Source organism: Protopterus annectens, chromosome 7.part0 (assembly GCF_019279795.1).
Source record: "Protopterus annectens isolate FY-2018-M chromosome 7.part0, PAN1.0, whole genome shotgun sequence".
NCBI classification, from domain to species: domain Eukaryota; kingdom Metazoa; phylum Chordata; order Ceratodontiformes; family Protopteridae; genus Protopterus; species Protopterus annectens.
Window position 1 is genome coordinate 1,195,611,564 of NC_056739.1, and position 21,943 is coordinate 1,195,633,506.

Genomic DNA, 21,943 nt, shown 5'->3' on the forward strand with positions numbered 1-21,943 from the left:
GGACTTCTGGGTTAAAAACTTCTTCAGCAGATTGGTTTTCACTGACCTGTTGTTCTTGACACATGGAACCAACAATTGACTACTGATTGGTAATGTGGTTCTGGTTTATCTTGACAGAAGTCTCTGGGCAGGGGAACAAAGATGTTTATTACGAGGAATGTTTCTGAGATTCAAGAGAGTCAGGAAAACATCACTATTATCCCATTTTGACTTCTCTAGTAGCTGTCTTGCTCCTTGAACTGCACATTCTGCCAAAACATTTGACTGTAGATACTACTCTGGGCTACTTGTGACATGAGTAAAGTCCCATACTTCGGCAAATGTTTTGAACTGTTGGCATGTAATGTAAACTGCATGCCATTGTCAGAAATAACTTTGTGCGGACTACCGTGGATGGCAAAATGATGCTTCATCTTAGTAATGACAGTACTGGATGCTAGATTGGGAAGTAGGTCAGTCTTGAACCAATTGGAGTAAGAGTCTTGTTGTTCTTCTTTCGGCTTTTCCCGGTTAGGGGTCGCCACATTGGAACTCCGGTCTGCTAATGATTGGCAGTAGATTTTTTTATGGGTGCTGAGGTGCCAGCTCAACGTCCAACCTTCAATGAAGGCACGCACATTCTACACATGTCTTTCGAACACCACTCGACCACAGGGAGGACATGCAGACTCCACACAGAAGGCGCTCCCGCCGAGAATTGAACGGGAGGAGAACCTCTTGCTGTGAGGCAACAACGCTACCGCTGCACCACCACGGCTTATTTTTTTATATTTATATATATATATATATATATATATATATATATATATATATATATACACACACACACACACACACACATATATACATATACATATATGCATATATATATATATATATATATATATATGCATATATACATATATATGTGTGTGTGTGTGTGTGTGTGTGTGTGTATGTAGGAGTAAGAGTCTACTACACCAAATAATGTTGACCATTCCACTCGAAGATGTCTGTGGCTACTGTCAACCAAGGTAGTTCAGGAATCTGGTTTAGCTGAAGTGGTTCCTTCTATTGGTGTGGCTTAGTACTGTTACACACAGAACAAGATGAAAGCACTCTGTCAATGTCTTGTGACATAGAAGACCAAAGTACTAGTCCTCTTGTCTTCTTTTGGTGGAGTCAGTTCCTAGGTGACCATAATGTAAGATAGTAATGTACTCTTGTTGCAAGAACTTTAGAGCAATTACTTTCAGACCTTTCATAATGATATCTTTGTCAGACAAATTCTCATCTCTGTATGGAAAATAAGGTTGCACTTCTTAAGGTAAACTGGATTGCTTTGACAGTCATCCTTGTCTGATAAAGTGATTGAGCCTTTGTAACTTGCCTAGATAGTAAACCATGCCAAGAAAACATTGCAGGGCTTTAACATTGTCTGGAGTTGGCATCCTGAGAATGGCTATTTGCTTAGAAGGGTCTGGTCGCAGGCCTGAACTGGTAAGTAAATGACCAACATAAATAACCTCTTGTAGCCTGAATTTACATTTCAGTAGATTGAGCTTAAGATTCACTTGATGTGCTCTTTCCAGAACTTTTCTGAGGTGTCTGTCATGCTCAGCTTCACCATTACATCCTACTAGTATGTCTTCAACTATAATAGCACAAGGATACCCAGAAAAAAGTTGCTCCATTGCATGTTGAAAAAGTTCACTTACAGAATTTATCCCAAATGGCATTCTCAAAAATCTGCACCTTCCAAATGGAGTACTGAATGTAGTGAGCAATGGTGATTTCTTGTCAAGGTGAGTTTGCCAAAATGAACTCTTTGCATCTAAGACAGAAAAAACAATGGCATTTGGTATTAGAGCTGCAACTTCCTTGACAGTGTGTATTGGATGAGGAGGTATTTTTAACGCTTTGCTCAAATCTCGTGGATCAATACAAATTCTGATGTCATTGGAGCTTTTCTTATGAGCTACTACCATGGAAGATACCCATTCAGTTGGAGTAGCTGAACCAGCTGGAGAAATTACACCTTGTCGTACCAGTTTATCTAGCTCAGCTTTGACTCTGTTCTGCACAGCTGTTGAAGTTTTCTAAGCTGGCCTGATAACTGGACTGATGTCTGGATCTAACTTCATGGAGTACACAACTGGAAGCTTCCTTAGTTTGTCTTTGAAAAGATCAGCATAGGTAGAAAAAATAAACTGGGCGAAATTAGAGTAGTGGTCTTTTAATATAACTTGATGAACTTCCTTAGTAAATGAAAGCAATCCCATTTTCAAACTGTCTCTGAGCCCTAATAATGACTGGACATGCCTCTTGACCACATAAAATAACAAGTCATAACATCTCCCAGCAGAGTAACAGTTTGAATTTCTTCACCACCATAAGCAACAAGCTTTGCACACTTTGCCAAATCAAGCCTTTCACCATGACACACTCTAGCAAATGTTGCTGCTGACATAACATTGCACTTGAAACCTGTATTAACTTTGAGCTGTATGGGTTTGCCATTTATCCGAACAGTACAAAATACCTAATTCTTTGCCCTTAAATCTACCGCATTAACTGTTTCATAAAACACTAACATACCATCAACATAAAGAGTAGAGTTGCAGCTTTCTAAACTGATCAACTCGTCTCTTTGAATGTTCCTTTTTAATAAAAGAATGTGGGCCTTTTGATTTATAAATCCTCTTAAAATGATTCCACTTATTGCATTTGTGGCATTGCTGACCAAAAGCTAAACATTATTCCCTTTTAGATTCATGATTCCAACACAATTATGAGAGTTGGCAATGAAAGTGGGTGGGGGCCCATGATTTGAGTTTGCTGACCCACTCATGCTTCACTGAAACTGGGCAAACTCTAGAATTTGCTGGAAAGCTCTGGGGTTTACCAGTGGGTGTTGCAGGGGCTACAGTTGCTACCATGTGCTTGGGCCTGTTTCTTTTAACCACATGCTGCATACTATCAACATGCGCTTTAGAAGATACTGGAAGCACGCACCTCTCATTTGTAAACATATTTGTGTGCTTTTCTAGAGCTCGTATATCTGACAAATCTCATTGGCCTTATTCAAAGTTAAATCACTGTCGCAAAGCAAAATCTTTCTCACATCATCTTTAATACCACACACAAGTCTGTCTTTTATTCACCAAATCTGTACGTTTTAGCCTTATTTCTCAAGTCAGTTATATATGCTGCAAAAGTTTCACCAGGCTTTTGATCCATTGTATAAAATAAGTGCATTTCCATTGTAACATTTGTGTGGGAGTTACACACATCTCTGAATTTACATTTTAAGCACTCAAGGTCCTCCCTTGACTCAGCCGGTACAACAATAAGATGGTTTTCCCCCCTCTCCTGCATAGATAGCAGATACATACACAAATATATGTTCCCTTTCAATGGTTTCTGACCCAGCTAAATTAAGCAGAATAAATGCCTTTGTATGGTCATCTTTATCAGAAAATGCAGCCTGTATGAAAATGTTGTACTGTTACTTAAATACTCCCCAGTTCTCTGCAACATTATTATCAAACACAAGTGCACTGGGTTTTCGAAATCCATCTGCCATGCACAAAAAGTATGCACAAACACACTGAAAATATAGCCCTTGTATTTATGTAAGAACAAACTGTTCTGTGAGCTTGTAATAACTTTCAAATCCACAATAAACTCTTTGAAATACTGTACTTTGCGAAATATGCTCTGTAATAGCTGTATTTTGCAAAATAACTTTACTGTAATACTGCAGAAACATGTGAACACTTTATACACTTCTGATAACTCGGATATCTTTAAATAATAGGAAAACTATGTGCTTAGTGAAAAAAAAATGCGGTCGTTTTCTCTTATTTTATTTGTTTTATGCAATTCAGACTTTATTTCAAACATTTTCTGTAGTAATTTGAATATTTTTATCAATATCGGACATATTGGTTTATTCTAATATTGTTTAGAGTGTTCTGTATGCACCGTTTCATATTTTGTGAATAAGAAATTATTTGAGCAAGTTTTAACATCTGAAGTTCGTTTCTGACCTGTTTTGCGAATTATACGTGCAGTAGGGATGATCTACTCCTCTATATTCCTCCAATACAAACCAGGTGCCTCTCAGACTTAAATTGAAGAAACTGGAGCTCTTTCTGGCAACAAGTCATTTTGGTCATGCTTCTTTTAACACCATGCCCTTTAGACATGCCGCTTCTGACACCATGTCACTCATCCTTCTCTAACATGGATGACAAGTACGTGGGATATTTCATTTAAATGCTTTAATACATAGAAACACATCAGGATGGATAGCAATATCATAAAATGTAAACAAATACATGCCTACATCTCAACACCTTACTACAAAATGGCAGTCAGGCTCACACATGCTCAGTATTTATACACTTGTGCAAGCCCTTGGATAGCTTCTTAAAGGTACACACACACACACACATTGAGTTACAATTGGGATACTGTTTGAAGCTCTCTGTGTAAGAAAAGAACAAAGAATTTTACTTGACAAATACAATAGTCTAATATAGTTTGGAAACTTATAGTGGTAAACTATAAAAAAAGACATTTCAGTAATCCAAATGCTGTGGTGTAGATGAATAAAACCTTTTCTTTGACACATATAACCCAATTTAAACTAGTGCCTTTAGTGTTGAAAGAGTTGGGAAGGGGATGGTAGGATGAGCAACTGATGTCAGCTTGACCATGTTGAGGGGGAGGGATTTGTGATTACAGTTGACCAACTGACTCCATGCAGATGGAGCCCTGTAACAACCAGTAGGACCACAGACTAGGTATGTGAGCTTAGTTCTACCAGGGAAGGGAATGTAGCCCTCTATAGGGAATGTGTGGAAACATGTACATGTTGGGGGAGGGCATACTGGCGTCCTTTATGGTGACATGTGTGCTCATGTCACCACCGGGGGGGGGCATAAGCATAAAACCTTGATGGTGGCAGAATGGAAGTTTTACAATTGTCTGTCACCTCATAGGGATTAAATGAGTTGGGAACAGTTGTGTCCGTGAGAGGAATAAATTGGCCAATAGATCACAGGGGGTCTTATAGTCAGAAAGCAGTGAGGAACCAAAAAAATACACTTTGTTAAAATGTCATGTTCAAAACAGTATTAACCTTAGTTTTTGTTTAGGGAGCATATTTATTTAAAGAAAGAACAGGGGGGGGAAATTTGGGAGGATTTTCTTTCTGAGGGTCTTAGATCACCACTTATACAATATGTTATTGCTCCTGGAGGTCTTGTAAGTAACTCAGAGGAAGTATTGAATTATTTCTTAGTCTACTGTCAAGGCATTTACAAACAGGTAGAACGAGCCTTGCTGGAAGAAATACTTAAATGTATTCTTGCCTTTCACAAGTCAATATTGTTTAGCTAAAGCAACAGCATAAAACAAAAATGCTAAAATGACAACTATGTCTAACAGTCAACGTTTAGTAGAAAAAACTGTAGCACCTTTGGCTGACAGTAAAGTTCCAAGCTCTAACTCTGTGCTCCATGAGGTTTTCAAAACATTTCCTCCTATTCTGTTTTCATATATATATCAGCAGTTTCATATTATATGCTATATATCTTTCAAGTTGGCTGCTTTTGGAGTTCCTATTTATCCCCTTTGTCTAACAATTTAGCTGATCTAGTACACTTTTTCTGGGAATGTTGTAAAATCAATCCAATCTGGTCATTTCATTGGCCTCTTTAAAAATGTGGTGTATTCCATTTGGACTGGTAGCAGTCTAATTGAATTTTAAATGCATTTATAAAATCCAAGATAATTATTTGATTTTTTGCTATGTAGGTTATATCTTTCTGACAAAATATTCACAGAACTCTTGTGTCATTAAAAACTTAATTTTTTTTATGAGCAACTACTTTGAAGCCTTGTAATTCAGTCAGAAATTGTGGATATTGTTAAGAGATTTCAAGATGTTTGGAGTAAGGTAAACTTTGTGCCCTTTCAAGAGAATTAGTTATAATTATTGTGTACGGTCTCAGAACATATGTTGCTCTGCAGTAGCAGTTTCTGTATTTATAAACTAATGCTGTATAAACTATCTGTTTTTGCCCAAGAATCTTTAGATTTATAGTTTATTTTTCACATTTATGTGGGGATCATAGGAGGTTACTAGGATAACAGCCCTACGTCCCTTACAAACCTAGCTAAATTCAACCCTAATTCCCTAGAGTGTCTGTTTCAAGCAGACAGTAAAATCAGCACCTATTGCCCCTGTCCAGGAGGGACAGAGGTGTAACCCCTGAGGTGAATTTGCAGTTTCCCATCCAGTTGTCCATATTACGCTTAAATAGGGTCAATGAGGGGCTTTGTTTAACATGAACTGGAAGTTTGTTCCAAAGGCGAGGTAACCTCTGTGAGACAAATCTGTTCCTCCAGCAAGTTCTGTTGATGTCACATACCAGGTTAAGGTCCTTTGAGAGAGTGACCCATGTGCCATTTGACTTATAAATGTGCAATATTTCCATTAAGGCAGGGTCAAGGATCACCCTGTATGCAAGACACAGGTTGCCTCTGAGCAGTTTGTACAACACAGAGTAAGTGACAGTGATTTCAGTCTATCTACATATGACAGATGCTGAAGACCCTGAATTTTCTAAATAAGGAACCTTTGTGGTCTCTCCAATTGCTGCAGGTGCCTGGAAAGGTGCATATCAAAAGGAGTGTTGTACTCTATTATTGGCCTGATGAGAGAAAAGTACAGGGGCTTTATGACCTCCTTTTTTCTGGAGACAGTGCCCTTATTTATGAGATGAGTAGTATAAAATACCCTTCTTACCACTGTGGAGACATGGTGATCAAAGGTAAGGTTGCTGTCAACCTGTGTGCCCAGATCTCTCACCATTGAATGCGTGCTTAGGGTATTGCTATTGGTGTGGTAGTTAGCAGGAACAGCGCCCTTGCTGAAGAGGATGATAATGCATTTTTTTTTGCATTAAGTTTAAGACCACGACTTTGGCACCAATGATTAGCCTGTGTAACTCCGTCTTGCAGGATGTTGTTATCTTTAGAGGACTCAATGACCACTCCTAGTTTGCAGTCATCAGCTTTTGCCTGTACTTCAGAGAAGTAGCTCCCGAACAGTAGGGGTCACAGAACCGATCCCTGTGGAGCACCACTGGTTATAGATCAGCTGGAGGAGGTGGAGTCCCGTGTATGAGTTCTATCAGTGAGGCAGTTTGCAATCCACCTAACAGTATATGGGTTGATATCCAGCTGGGTGAGTTTATCAGTGATGCCTGAGTCGGGGACTGTGTCAAAGGCCTTGGCTAAGTCTAGGTAGGCTGTATGCACAGATCTGCCCTCATCTAGGGCTTTGGTGACTGTCTCAAAGAAGTCCACCAAGTTTAACAGGCATGATCTCCCCTTGACAAAGCCAAACTGTGTGGGGTCAAGCCTTTGGAGATTTCTTATATCTTTGTTGATAAGGTCCATGATAATTTGCTTCATGATTTTACAGATAAGGCTGATCAGGCTAATGGGTCTATAGTTCTTGTGGTCAGTGGATGCACCTCCTTTGTGCAAGGGTTGACAGTATCTGTTTTCCATTCCACTGAGATGAAGCCAGTGCTTAGGCTATGACTGAAAAGAGTACTCAGTGTTGTTGCTAATTCCTGTTTTAACCAATGTAGAACACAGCCTGGGATGTTATCTGGTCTCATAGAGGCTATATTTTTGGCCCTGGATGGGGGTGTTTAACATCTGCTCATTAGAGATAGGAGGGGGGACAGATAGTAGATATTCTTTGTGTTATGTGTAGCAGTGACAGGAGAGTGAAGTTTTCATTGAACCTGTCAGCTATCAGGTTTGCTATGTCCACAGGTTCTGTATATGTAGTACCATTAACTATAAGTTCCATGCAAATCTGGGCCTTTCCTTTGAGGTTACGGATGTAACTAAAGAATGCCTTATGGTTTTCCTTAGTTAGGGTAGCTAATTTGGATAGTTAGCTTTGGAGGACTTCACAAGAAGTCTTATTTGCTTAAGTTGAGGAGGAAGTGTTTCCAGTTTTGGGACCATTCCTTCCTATTCATAGACAGCAATTTCTTTCTGTTATTGTACAACCTGTTGATGGCAGGTTTGTTTTTCCGTGAAGATCTTGCTTTGATCGTATCAGGTACAGCAGAGTCAATACAACTGTAGAGATGTTCGTATAAAAGCATTGGTGTATATCCTAGCATAGGTGCCGATTCCATCAGTGGAGGGAGGGGCTATAAAGCTATTTATGCCATCTTGTAAGAGGTTGTAAATGGCCTTGGAGAAGTTTTTCAGTTTAGTTGTTCTTGGGGGGGGGGGGGAGTAGTGTTATAGTTATTTGTAGTGAGACTAATTCGTGGTCAGATCTCACCAGGGAGGACCACACACACTGGGGGAGGTACAATGGTCCCCCATGTTGGTGAGCACGAGATCCAGGATGTTTGAGCCCCTAGTGGGGGTGTCAACCAGCTGGTCCAGGGAATTGTAGTTTACAAAGTCCAAGAACCTTTGGGCTAGTGAGTTAGAACATGTATAATTTACCCAGTCAATGGATGGGTAATTAAAGTTTCCCAAAACCATGGTGTTTGGTTGTATTTTGACTGAGTCAGGTATATCCAGGTAGGCTGAGTCGATGTCCTATAGCTGGCAAAGTCTTGAAGAGATGTCTTACCAATAGTCAATTGCACCTGAAGTAATTCAAGGGAATCATGCTGTTTAACCAATCTAGAGGTGTATTTATCTTTAATGATACAACACCTCCTTTAGTTTTCATGCCTTCAGTTTGTGATCTGAACTTGTGGAAGGAAATATAACCCGGTATGGCTGGGGTGCTTTCCGCAGCCTTAAACCAGGTCTCTGTGACTGCACAAATGTCAGCATCTTCCAAGGTAAGGACTGCTTCCAGTGAGTAAGGTTTCAGGTTTAGACTCCTTAGAGGGTATTTTTATGTCGGGAATTTTGTTCTTGTGACATTTCCTAAAAAAGGCACTATGGGCGTGGCAAGAGCCTTAGCCAGTAACCAAAATCCCAGGGGTGACAGTTGAGGACCATCTCTGGTAAAGCATCGAGGTCTGTCGCCTATGTCCTCCCAGGCTGACAGATACTGGATCCCCTTAGAATGACACCACAAACTAATCCAGTTGTTGAAGTCTATCATTTTTTGTTCATATTGTGGCATCATCCTAGGCAAAGGTAAAATGCTTAAGGCTAGGAACATAACTGCCTGAGATACATAATCAAAGAGCTCAGTCATGTCTCTCTTCATACAGTCCAGTGAGGTACATTTCAAGTCATTGTCACCACCATGGACTATGACGGAGTCATAACAGTACTTGTTGTTGAGAGACTTGAGTGCGTGTGTGAGGTGGTGGATCCTGGCACCTGACAGACAGCTGACCGTGAACTTTTCCATATCCAGCCTGATGAGAGGGACATTTGTATGTCTCACAATGGAGTCACCTATGACTAAGATGTTAGGCTTTGTGTTTTGCCTTAGGGGCTCGTCTGGAGTGGCACTGGTCTACGAGATATTATGTGTACTGTGTTCTGCAAGGGATGTATTATGTGAAGTGTGTTTGTGTTTGGGAGGTCTCTGATGTTTAGGTAAGCTTTTGATAAGGTATATGTAGGGTTATGTGTTGTTGATTTGATTGGTGCTGACAGTGAGGTGTGCATGCTGACAACCTGCATATTGTCAGATGTACTGACTGGTGAGCGAGAGAGCCTGGATTCTAGGTTCTTAATATAAATGCATCTCTCTCATATTGAATTTGTGTGAACTAGAAGAAGTGGGTTGTCAGTGTACATGAGGCAATTACTACATTGCCGCAGGATGACCATGTCCATAAAGCTAAGTAAATTAATGTGATCAGAAATGGGGAAAGAACAGGAAGGCCCAGGTAAGGCAGATGGATAGGACAAGAGGTATAAATAACAAAGGTTTGGTGGGTGAGACCTGTGTTAGTACCTCAGAAGTTATGTTGAAAGTTCCACTTGACTGTAAAGCACAATTGTGTGAAACCCCCGATGGAGAACAAGCAGTGTACTAAAGAAAAAATTATCAGGTAAGAAGTTTGTGTCTGTAAATGCAAATGGTAATCACCTCTGCACTGCAGTGTGTGATGGTGTGCTTCATGTAAACATGGTGCTTACGTAGCAAACAAGAGCAACTGTTTTACACAAATTAACCATTAAAAAAGGTTAAATTGAGCCCAGTTCCAGCGACCTTTAATCAGATGAGTCCTAACTGCAGACTCCTGCCACAAGGGTGGAGGGGGAGCCCTCCCCAACAAAAGATACCTGGTTTAGTGCTCATTTTATAGAAACAGAACTAGATTCAGCAGGTCTGAATCTAGTCTATGCTACAGAAAACAAAGTGCAGCAGTTCAGTAAAAACAGTTTAAATAAGTAGTGATATGGTAAAAAATACAGTTCAAAAGTGCAAAATACAATGAAAACTTGTAAATAAGGTTTGTAGAAATCAGCACATGCCTCAGATTGATCAGATGAAAACAGCAGAGCAGTAGCTGGTTGCCAAACTCTGTGGAGCTTGGCTTCTTGGCTGTAAAATTGTTTTGGAATTTTATGCCGTCATAGTAGCGCCTTCATATTACTTATGTGTTTTGTGTTTTATTTAGTTGAGTGACAAAACATTTCAATAAAATAAGATTGTTTATAAAAAGTGTGTCTTCTCAATATTTGATATATATTTTTCTTTCTGATAAGTTTACTGCAAGGTACAAATAAGACATAAAGTGATGATGTTGATTTTTTTTCTAGTTAAGTCGTGAAGAGGAGGCCATTGCAGTTTTTCGCTGCATCTTCTACTGGAATCACAGAAGCACAAGAATATCCTTTCCAGTAAGTCAAGTACTTTGTAAACATTTACTGTACTTCATGGTTGTCTTTGTTCTAATGTATTCTGTCAAATAGAAACACTCTTGGCCACAAAGAAGTATGCAAGTTACAGGAGAAAGAATTAGAAACAACCTCCAGTGGGGACTTAATTCGTAGCAAACTTAGATCTAAAAGAGGGGACAGTGGGGTAAGCTACCTTCTCAGCTACATTGGTGGAAGTGACTGGGAAGATCCTCAGGGATGTGGGAAAAACTGCATGGGGCAGGAAGCTAGAGGGCACTGACTTTATCTGCATAAATAACTGGGTCGAGAAGGGACAATAGCAATGTGGGAGTTTGAGGAAATTGTGTGCGACCTTAGACATGCTATGCTTAAAGTTCATTCTTGGTAATCTTGCTTTTGTAGGTATATATATATAAGTTTGGTACCTTGAACATGATTTGTCCCTTGTGTCCACTTGGCTAGATTTCAAACAACTCACAATGAAAAAAAAATAAAACAGAAGCTGTGATTTTTTTGTTACAAGAGCGATACTCAGTTATATCACTTCAAACTGGAGCTTCCTTATCCACTATGATAGCCACACTGAGACAATCCTGTACACCAAACACCTAGGTTTTGTTCTTGGACTCATTTCTGTCCTTTAAGTAACACACAAAGCATAAATATTTCTTGCTTTCTAGTTATACATATATACACGCATGTATGTGTCGAATGCCCAAACTACCGACACACAAAAGATCAACCTGAAAAGGGCAATCCTCAAAACAATAAAATAAAAAGAAAATTAAAAAGGAGACTTTGTGCCCTCCTGCAGCCCGCACACCCCCTGATAATTACACATACCAGCACTAAGAATCCCCACAGGGGAAATGGGCAACTGCTAAGACAGCTGTTCAAAGTATTTCCATTTTGACCTTTGAAGATCACATTAATCAGCAAAACAGCATATAACAAGGCTGTCTTTGCTGACATGTCTTCCATATTAATTGATTATATTATGTCAGTCATTAAGACAGTAGTCTGCAGAAATTCTGACATAAAAGCAGTGTAATTTAAAAATATGTATTTGTTTTTATTTGTGCAAATAACATTATCTTACTGTAGCAGATCTTTCCTGCTAATGCCTTCTTTTTTGTATTACTTAATTAAGCTAGTAGCATTGGTAATAAAGCAAAGATCTAACTTCTTTAGATATTAGCCCAATCTTAATACAGTGCAAATATTGTATACTCTTATATCATTGTTTTTTTGTATGGTGAACCGTTAATGCTAATTTAAACACTGCTATACATACAGATTTTAAAAGAAAATGAAAATTGACAAAAGTTAAAGGGACTGTTTTTTTCAGAATACTTATTTTGCTTTTTTTTTCTTTTGTTGTAAGTATGTTCACCAAAATGGGCTGGCTTTTTCATAATATGAAAGTTTGATTTAAGTTTTTTTTTAGAGAGGAGCATTCTATGCCTACTACTTGCTTAGTCATAAGATAAGTGCATCAGATCCAGAAAGGTATATGATATCACAACTAATTACAAATGTACAGTATTGCAACACTAGAAAATATATATTTTTTTTCATAAATCCAAGCGAGCCTTCGCAAAAGGTTTTCCCAATCTGTTTGCTATCCAGTTAAATTAAGAGCAGTTCTTATAACAGTATGGTTAAATCATATCCAGTATCTCAAAAGTATTACTTGTTTGGTTTTATTTTCCTTTACAATTGTTGACATCTAGTAACTTAGTGCTGCTTTATTAAAACAGTGTTTCTGAAACAGATTTTGTAAGAGTACATTTAACAGATTGTAATGCAGTCCCTCACCAGTAACAATATTTTTATTAAACTCAAGAAAAGATTATCTGGCATAAATGAAATTAACATCTGTGGCTGCCCAAATGTTCTTTTCAACCGATTTGGGGTACTGTCTTGGCATTTGAATAAAAGAAAAACACTGCTTGCTGTATCTTAGAAGTTGCTGATATTGTAAAATGCAAATGTTATTCAGGTGGATAAGAGAGGAAGATAACCTCAAAAATATGAAGTACTTAGATATATGGAAGCTATGTAGGCAGCTTTATACACTGCCTTTTAATTGTGTTGTTATATGAGGATTTTCAACAATGCTTACGCAGCATTTGATTTTGTACATTCAAATTTGACTCCGAATGGGATTTATGTTGACAGAGATGCAGTCATCAATGAGCCCAAGTGTCTATTTTGTATTCATAACGTTATATTAACTTGCTAAATAAGAACCGCTTCAGCTATAAATCAGAATGTACATATCCCACTTTAAAAATGTTTTTCTTATTGATTACTTTTACTTTTTCACTTGAACCCTTAAAAATATGTTGGCATTTGCTATCATAGCCCTGAAAAGGTTAACATTTTCTTTCTGTAATTTCTCCATTCCTACTCAGTTTGCTTCAGTGCCTGCAGCATACTGTTTATAATATGATTTTCTTGCAGAGTTCATGCGTGAGTGTATACTTATAAGTTGTCATATCTTTATATGAGTTACTACTTGTTGGCCATGGTCATTACAGTGAGCAGACTGGAGCGGACATGTTAAGTTGCACAGCCGAGCAATTCCATGGATAATTTGACTGCGTAACTGCATGCAGTTCCAGGGGAAACCACATGGCTTGTTAGTATATGACCCTCACCCAGACTGCCTCATTAGCATGTAGCACAGCCTCAGCAGCTGCCTTCCATGATGCTGCACGTCTTCATTCAAAAGCACTGTGGTAGGGCTGTCTTTGAATTAAAGAATGTTACCGTGAGGTGTAAACATTGTGTACACCTTTTGGTAACCTTTATGAATTCGGCCCACAGAATGTATATATTATGCTGCTGTCTTATGGCCCTTTCTTTTTTCAGCAGTTTTGTTGGTTTCAATATGTAATATTATACAAAATCCCATCAAGGTACATTCAGTTTATACACTCAAAAATGCAGAAAATTCCATAAAAGTACATTCATGTATTTGAAGTTATGAGCAGAATGGTGGTGGAACATCATATAATGGTCTCACCTCACAGCAGAAGGTTTCCTGGTTCATTTCTCATCTGGGGTGCCTTCTGTGTGGAGTCTGCATGTCCTGCCTGTGTTTGTGTGGGTTTCCTTTGGGTGCTCTGGTTTTCTACCACATTTCAAAGACATGCAGTAAGTGGGCTGGACACTCTAAATTGTCCATAAGTGTGAGTGTGTGATATGGAAGAATAACTGTGTCAGGGATAGTCACCCGATGGTGTGAACCTTGGCTCTAGATGATTGTCACTGTGGAAGTGACACCCCACCCCCATGTGCAAAAATGGGAAAAAGGAGTTATGGATGGATATAAAAGTTTGGTATTTCATTTGTGGGATTCAATTAATGGGAGAACTCTTAGTGCAGGGCTGCTGATTTTGACTCCATTTATGTTATGTCATATTTATTCTGAGAAGAGAATCAGGATCCACACTGATGGGTTTAAATGTTTGATTTGAAGCATAAAATATGTTTAAAGTAAAGGGGCATCAGATAAAAGGATCAGGAAAAATACTGACCTCTCCCGTTTGCAGTAGTGAGAACAGGATAAAGAAAACCTAAGTCATAAATATGGAGCAAAAGTAAAGGTAGTATTTAGAGAGACCTCCAAGTCAGAAACATACTCAACCACCATAACACAGCACAAACCACAAGACACATAGCTTACCTACACAGTGTGCCCCTCAACCTAAGCCCCTAAGGCAAAACAGCTTGCCCAATACAATAATCATAGGTGACTCAATAGTGAGGCACACTGATGGTCCCACTCACTAGGCTGAATAAGGAGAAGGTAATAGTCAGCTCTCTATCAGGTGCCAGAATCCGACAAATGACGCACGGAATCAGGTCACTCCACAACAAGTACAAGTATGACTCTGTCATTGACCATGGGGATGTGAATGACCTGAGACGCACCTCCCTGGACTACATGAAAAGAGACATGGTGGAGCTCTCGGATTATGTGACCCAAGCAGGTATGACCCTAGCCCTAAGCAGCATCCTACCATTGCCCAGAATGATACCACTGTACAAACAGAAAATGATTGACTTCAACAATTGGCTAAGTTTCTGGTGTCATTCTAAGGGGATCCAGTATCTGTCTGCTTGGGATGACATAATTGACAAACCTTGATGCTTTGCCAGAGGTGGCCTGCATCTGCCATCCCTGGTTTTCCGGGTATTGGCTAAGGCTCTTGCCACCCCTATAGTGCCTTTTTTAGGTGGTGATCCAAAGACCAAATTACCACCGTAACAGCTATAAATAAATGCAATCCGAGGGTCATGCTGCTCAACACTAGAAGTCTAAATCTCAAGAAGCACTCACTCGAAGCACTCTTCCAAATGGAGAACATCGACATTTGTGCTGTAACGGAGACCTGGTTTAAAGCAGCAGAAAGCACCCCTGTGCTACCAGGCTATAACTCATTCCACACCTTTCTGTCCCAGAACATGGACCAAAGCTCCAAAGGCAGTGGTGTCTCCATATTCTTAAAGGATATGCACAGCTCCAGACTAGTAGCCCAGCATAACGCATCTGAGATACTCCAGGTACAACTAACATTGGTTAAGACGGCGATTCAGATCATAGCCTGTTATAGGTCCCCAACCATGTCCCAAGACTCACTCTACATTCCTTAGCACCCTGGAAACTATTAAGATCCACCCCAATGTTCTCATACTAGGTGACTTCAACTACCCCTCCACCAGCTGAGAAAACTACTCATGCACCAATGCACTGGTCCAACGCTTCATGGAATTCATCAATTCAGTGCCTTGGACCAGCTCATTCTTCCCCCCACTAGAGGAAGCAACATCCTTGACCTGGTTATTATTAACATGGGCAACCATTGCTCTACACCAATAGTCAATTCCTCCCTGGTTAGATCTGACCACAAACTAATCACCATGGAAATCCACATCTCACCCACACGCTCCGCAAAGGTATCCACCATGAAAAACTTCTCCAAAGCTGACTTTGGACTCCTAAAAACAAAGGTGGCTAACTTCACGGCACCCATGCCAATGGAAAATAGATGCATGACTGCCACATCATACACCAATGCACTGTATGAACATGTACATAAATGCATGGAACTAGCCATACCCAATAGAACGAAGATACTCTCCTCCAAAAAATGGAAGCCAGTCTGGTGGTCCCCTGCAAATTAATAAACTGTACAACAGAAAGAAGAAACTGTTGCAGGAAAAGGTGAAGTCCCAAGACTGGAAAAATTCCCTTATTAGCCTCAACAAAAAGTTGAGATCCCTCATCAAAACTTCCAAAGCCAGCTATGAAGGCAGAATTGCGGCAGACACTAAAAACAACCACAAAACCTTTTATAGTTATATCAAGAATCTCCATGGCAATACCCAGATTTGCTGTGAGTTACTGCACAATGGTACCTCCTGTATGGAGTCAACAGATATTGCCAACATACTGGCCGACAGAGTCAGTGCCAACTTTACCCCCCCCCCCCCAAAGGACCAATTTCAAAACTGGAAGAATGCCAGGCACCCAACATTACTGCAGCACAGGTTAAAGCTGCATTGTCTAAGGGCAAGAATACAGCTTCCATGGGACCCGACAATATCCCTGGCTGTGTTCTACATGAATTATAAAGTGAACTGGCACTACATCTGCGTGCTCTGTTCACGCACAGCCTCACCTCAGGCTTTGTCCCTACCGAATGGCGCACTGCTGCAGTCATCCCTCTCCATAAAGGAGGAGCGACTACAGACCCTGGAAATTATCGCCCCATTAGCATGATGAGTCTGATATGTAAGGCTATGAAGCACATCATCATGGACCCAATTAACAAGGATATAGGGACTCTCCAAACTCTAGATCCCATACAATTTGGTTATGTGAAAGGTATATCATGCCTGCTCAACCTGGTTGACTTCTTTGAGTCAGTCACCAGAGCGGTGGATGAAGGTAAGGCAGTTCATACAGCCTACCTTGATCTGGCCAAGGCCTTTGATACCATTCCTCACTCAGGAATTACTGATAAACTCAAAAAACTAGGCATCACCCCCTATATCATTAGGTGGGTTGCAAACTGGCTCACAGATAGAACCCACAGTGTGAAAGTAGCGGACTCCAAGTCAGACTGCCAACCAGTCATGAGTGGAGTCCCACAGCGTTCGGTCCAGGGTCCTCTCCTGTTTGGCATCTACTTCTCAGAAATCCAGGCCAACACGGAGGGACTCTGGCTGACCAATTTTGCAGATGACTGCAAGCTCAGAGCCATTATTAGCTCCCCAAGTGATGCAGTTATCCTGCAGAAAGGCCTCACTGAGACCAATGACTGGTGTCAAAACCATGGCCTTAAGCTTAATGCCAAAAAATGTGTCGTCATCCCCTTTCGAAAAAACTCAGTTCCCACTAACTACCACATTAATGGGAGCCCACTGAACACTGAAGGCCTTATAAAAGATCTCGGGACACAGGTTGACGGCAACCTCTCCTTCGACCACCACATTGCCACTAAGGTCGGAAAGTCCTTCTATGTGGCACATTTCATTACCAAGGGTTTTTCATCCAGGAAGAAAGTGGTCATCATTTCTCTCTACTCCTCCCTCATTAGACCAATTATAGAGTATAATGCCCTATTTGGCATGTACCTCACTAGACACCTGCAACAGCTGGAGAGACCACAAAAGTACCTCACGAAGAGGATCCTAGGCCTTAAACACATGTCCTACACAGACAGACTCAAAAAACTCCAGCTATTCTCTGTTTCATATCATCTACTAAGAGGCGATCTCTGCTTGACTTACAAAGCCATGTCTGACCCAGCTCTGTTAGAAATGCTACATCTAAGAAATCCCAGTCCCTCTGCACCACACACTCCAGAGACCTCAACCTCATTACCACAATCAACAGAACATGCTGCAGGGACAGGTTCATAACCCAGAGACTACCCATGGTCTGGAATAGACTTCCCATACCAGAGCACCTGACTAGCCCTCTTGAAGTGAAATCTTTATAAGTGGATGAGAAATAGAAAGTTCACCCCGGGGATCACTCCAGTGGCTCTACTTGATAGAGGCACTGGGAACTAACGATGGGCAGCACAATGCCAGGGCACTTTTATGGGCTAGGCTTGTAAAGGCCCCAGGGCCATTAGCCTAGTACACAGCTACGAACCTATGAGAGTGAGAGGGCACTGAAAAAAGATCATGCTTGAACTAGTAGCTTAATGGAAGAGTATCTTCTTGATGTTGTGGGAGCTTATACCAAGACATTTATTTTATAGGAGGAATAGTGGAAATAGAAAATGATGACATGTATTTTTCATTATAAGGGAAGAGATCAACAAGTTAGTAAACAGGGAGGAGAGGGTACACTTTGAATCACACAGAAGACTGAATATGACGGCATAGTCAGTACAGTATTTATACAGAGATGCCCTCTTTTGGAAGAGGAGAATTTAAAGAAATGACAGATGGTATGCTTAAGATGGCAAAGAAAGTGAAGATCTTGCTGATGGAAAACTTTAAAATGCCAGAAGGAAACTCAAGCACCTTAGCTGTAGCCACATCCAAAAGTGAGACTTTTCCTGATGCCCTGCAAGGGGCAGACCTCAAACAACTAATATTGGAACCAACTGGAAACCATAAGTACCCTGGATTAGTGTGCACAGATGGAGAAAAAAGAGAGGAAGACTGCTTTAGAAATGGGAAGCCATCAGAGAATAAGTCTTTACCATAACCAAATTAGCCATAATCAAGCTTATTGATACTCAGAGGTGTGGACTTCAGTAGAGCAGATATTGGTAAAAGGAACAGTGCCTTAGAAAATCTGTAGTAAAAAAGTATGAATGTGGTTTGAGAAAATGAAGACATCAGAGAGAAAAAATCTTTATCAAAAATAAAGAAAACAAAGAAGTTCTTTTATATGCTGGCACCAACAGGTATGCAAAAGCATAATCCATTTATAAATATAAGTAAATCACAGAAAAGGAAACAAAACAAAGTAGTTAAAGCAGTAGGAAACAGGAAAAACCTCTGTAAACATAAGGGTCCAAAATGAGTCAGACAGTCAAGTCAAGAGGAAAGAAACTGGTCTATATCACATAGTCGAAGTTTAATAACTTTGAACAAGGAATGTTTGAACCATCCTGTTCAAAGTTAAAAAACTTCGACTATGTTTAAAAAACAAAAAAAAGAAAAGAAAACAAAATAAACTGTTGTAAGCAGGAGGGCAAGCCCCCCCTCCCCCCCCTACACCCGTTGCTACTTAAATATACCAACTCTGAGATTGCACAACATTGAACAAAATGGAAACCTCCCTTTACGGAGATTTCTGTTGAAATGCTCAAACTTCTGCAAATTCGAACTTATGGTCTCGACCATATGAGATCCGAACTTGCAGAAGTTCGACTATCTGATAGGAACCCGAAAGAAACTGTGTGTAGGATACATAAAGAAGCAAACTTAGACTAGGGAAGGAATGATGAGGTTAACTCAAAATGGAACATATAAATGAAAAGAAAGGAGTGGTGAAAACTTGAGTTAATAAATTAATAATTTTGCTCAATGCTGATTGCTTGATCAACTTAGTGACTGGATGTCTGATTTTTGCTGACTGTGACCAAATTGGACAGAATCACTGGAGGCCAAAAGAGAAAAGTTTCAAGCATGCAAGCACACAGTATAAATATAACTTCTGTTCACTGAGAAATGATAAATATAGTCAGTTTGTGTAAGTTAGTGTGTGTGTGTGTGTGTGTGTGTGTGTGTGTGTGTGTGTGTGTGTGTGTGTGTGTGTGTGTGTGTGTGTGTGTGTCTATATATATATATTTTATATATATATATATATATATATATATTTATTTTATATATATATATATATATATATATATTTATTTTATATATATATATATATATATATATATATATATATATATATATATTTATATATATATATATATATATATATATATATATATATATAAATCCAAATCAACACAAATTATATATACCATCTCCGAGATCGCACTACAGTGAGGAAAAGGGTATATTCCCAATCTCCACTGTACAGCAGTCTACATGGAAGTGCCTCAATGGAGAATTTACCCTTTTCCCCACTATAGTACAATTTTGGAGTTGGTCTATATAATTTACAAGTTTTTCTTTTGTTACTTTCAAGTTTTCAGTGGTTTCGACCATATGAATTTCGAGTTTCCAAAAACTCAATGTAATATAAATCCTAATATATTTGGGTTTATATTATGTGTGTATATGTGCATATATATGTATATCTATATAAGATTTACTATCATAACATCGAAGATGTGAACATAAACCTATCGGAATTGCGATTCACATCTTCAATGTTTACAACAGTAACTGTTTGCAATACCGAAAGTACTGCAACAAAGTCGAATTCAACTTCTGCAGTATGAAAGCTACAACAGCAAGCAGTATGGACCACATCCATACTACTGACAGTCATATGTTTTGCAGGGGGGCAAGCCCCCCTGCACCCCCCTGTGGGAGGCTGTGCCCCCCACACCCCCTGCCACTTATAAATGTCAACTCCAAGATCGCACTACAGTAGGGAAAAGGGTAACTTCCTGATCCCTTTACCGTGAACATACTTTACCACGTTCACATCACCGATGACAGCTGTGCAAATGCACTTTGCATTTGCTAAAGGGTTACCTCGCACTTATTCAGGTTAGATAAAATGGAATTGGCCAACTGTTAATCAACATTTCGAGTTTCATCTAACCTGCACTCAAGATTCTTAATGTAAACATATATATATATATTAGACAGTCTAAACTTGTGTCAGGTTAGCGCTTAAGCTGTATAGGAGGAATATAATCAGAAAAAAGTAACAGCCAAGCGTGAGCAGGTACAAACCCTTTTATGCCAGGTCAAATAAAGCAGGATCCAAACTTGTAAAAAGAAATATTTAATCCACAAACAACTGACAGAGAGATAAGCGCTTTCGCAGTGATGCTTCTTCAGATCTAGGACAAACACTAAAACTGCTTTCACCATATATACTGTTCCCAATCAGTGGCAAGCAATTAGTAAAACATTCCAAAGAATTTTAAAGAGACAAGAACTGTTGCAATAAAAATACATGGAATAAAATGCAAAGAATCAAATGTATATAACATTCAAAAAGCATGTGTGAAAATCTTATATAAAAAGCATGTTTTAGGAACATCTATAAAAACAAATATAGACAAAATAAAAACAAGTGTGCTCTTAAGACATATTAAAACAGTTGGTTCACTTAATATTCCTTCTCTGCCTTAATATGGGTCTAATTGAGGCCCTTTCATTCAGGCCACATCCTTTATCTGCTTTTAGTAATATGATCCATTCTGTTTCTTTGCCCTCTGTATAGACTTTAATATCCCCACCTCTTGGATTAGGAGTAATCACCTCCAGTACCTTAAATAAAAATACATGATGTGTATTGTTCATCATAACATGTTTGGCCAAAGCGTTATGTATTGTGCCCATTCTCATATGGTAAACATGTTCCCTCATTCGATCCCTCAGTGGGCGGTTAGTCTTCCCAACGTAGAATGAGGAACATGTTTGACAGACATCTAGATAAATAACATGTTGTGTCATACAGTTAGCCTCTGCAGATATATAAAAACTTTTCTGTAGGTCTGGTTGGAAGAAATGGGGAGTACTATCTATATAAGAGCAAAAATTGCAATGTCCACAAGGCTTAGTACATCCTTCCTTCCTATCTCTAAAACTAGGTGTGGGGTAACATAACTTCCTTTTTAAATTGTTTTTATTCTTATACAAGAACCCTGGTTGTTCACCAACTATCAGTTTAAGGTCATCATCCACATGTAGGATTTCCCAATGTTTTCTAATAATTTCTCTAATTTCTAAATGGTCTGACGAAAAATATGTAATAAATTTAACATTTTGTGATCGTTCAATATGACTATTTGGGACTGTTATAGATTCATGCGGTCCAAAATAAGGTTCACCCTTAGTATGTCTTAGTTCATGTATATCATTCAGGTGTGTGTTTATCTCCCTAATGCCATAACCCCTAGTAGATAACCTG

The 21,943-nt window shown here is 39.3% G+C and overlaps 1 protein-coding gene across 1 annotated transcript in view; it reads left to right on the top strand.

The window, feature by feature from the left end:
* Nucleotides 1–21,943, top strand: part of LOC122806959 (synaptic vesicle glycoprotein 2C-like) — a 419,490-nt gene that overhangs the window by 110,812 nt on the left and 286,735 nt on the right. Inside the window, exon 7 of the mRNA XM_044077810.1 lies at nucleotides 10,777–10,857. Within this exon, the coding sequence (XP_043933745.1) occupies nucleotides 10,777–10,857 (81 nt within the window). The remainder of the gene's footprint in view (nucleotides 1–10,776; nucleotides 10,858–21,943) is intronic.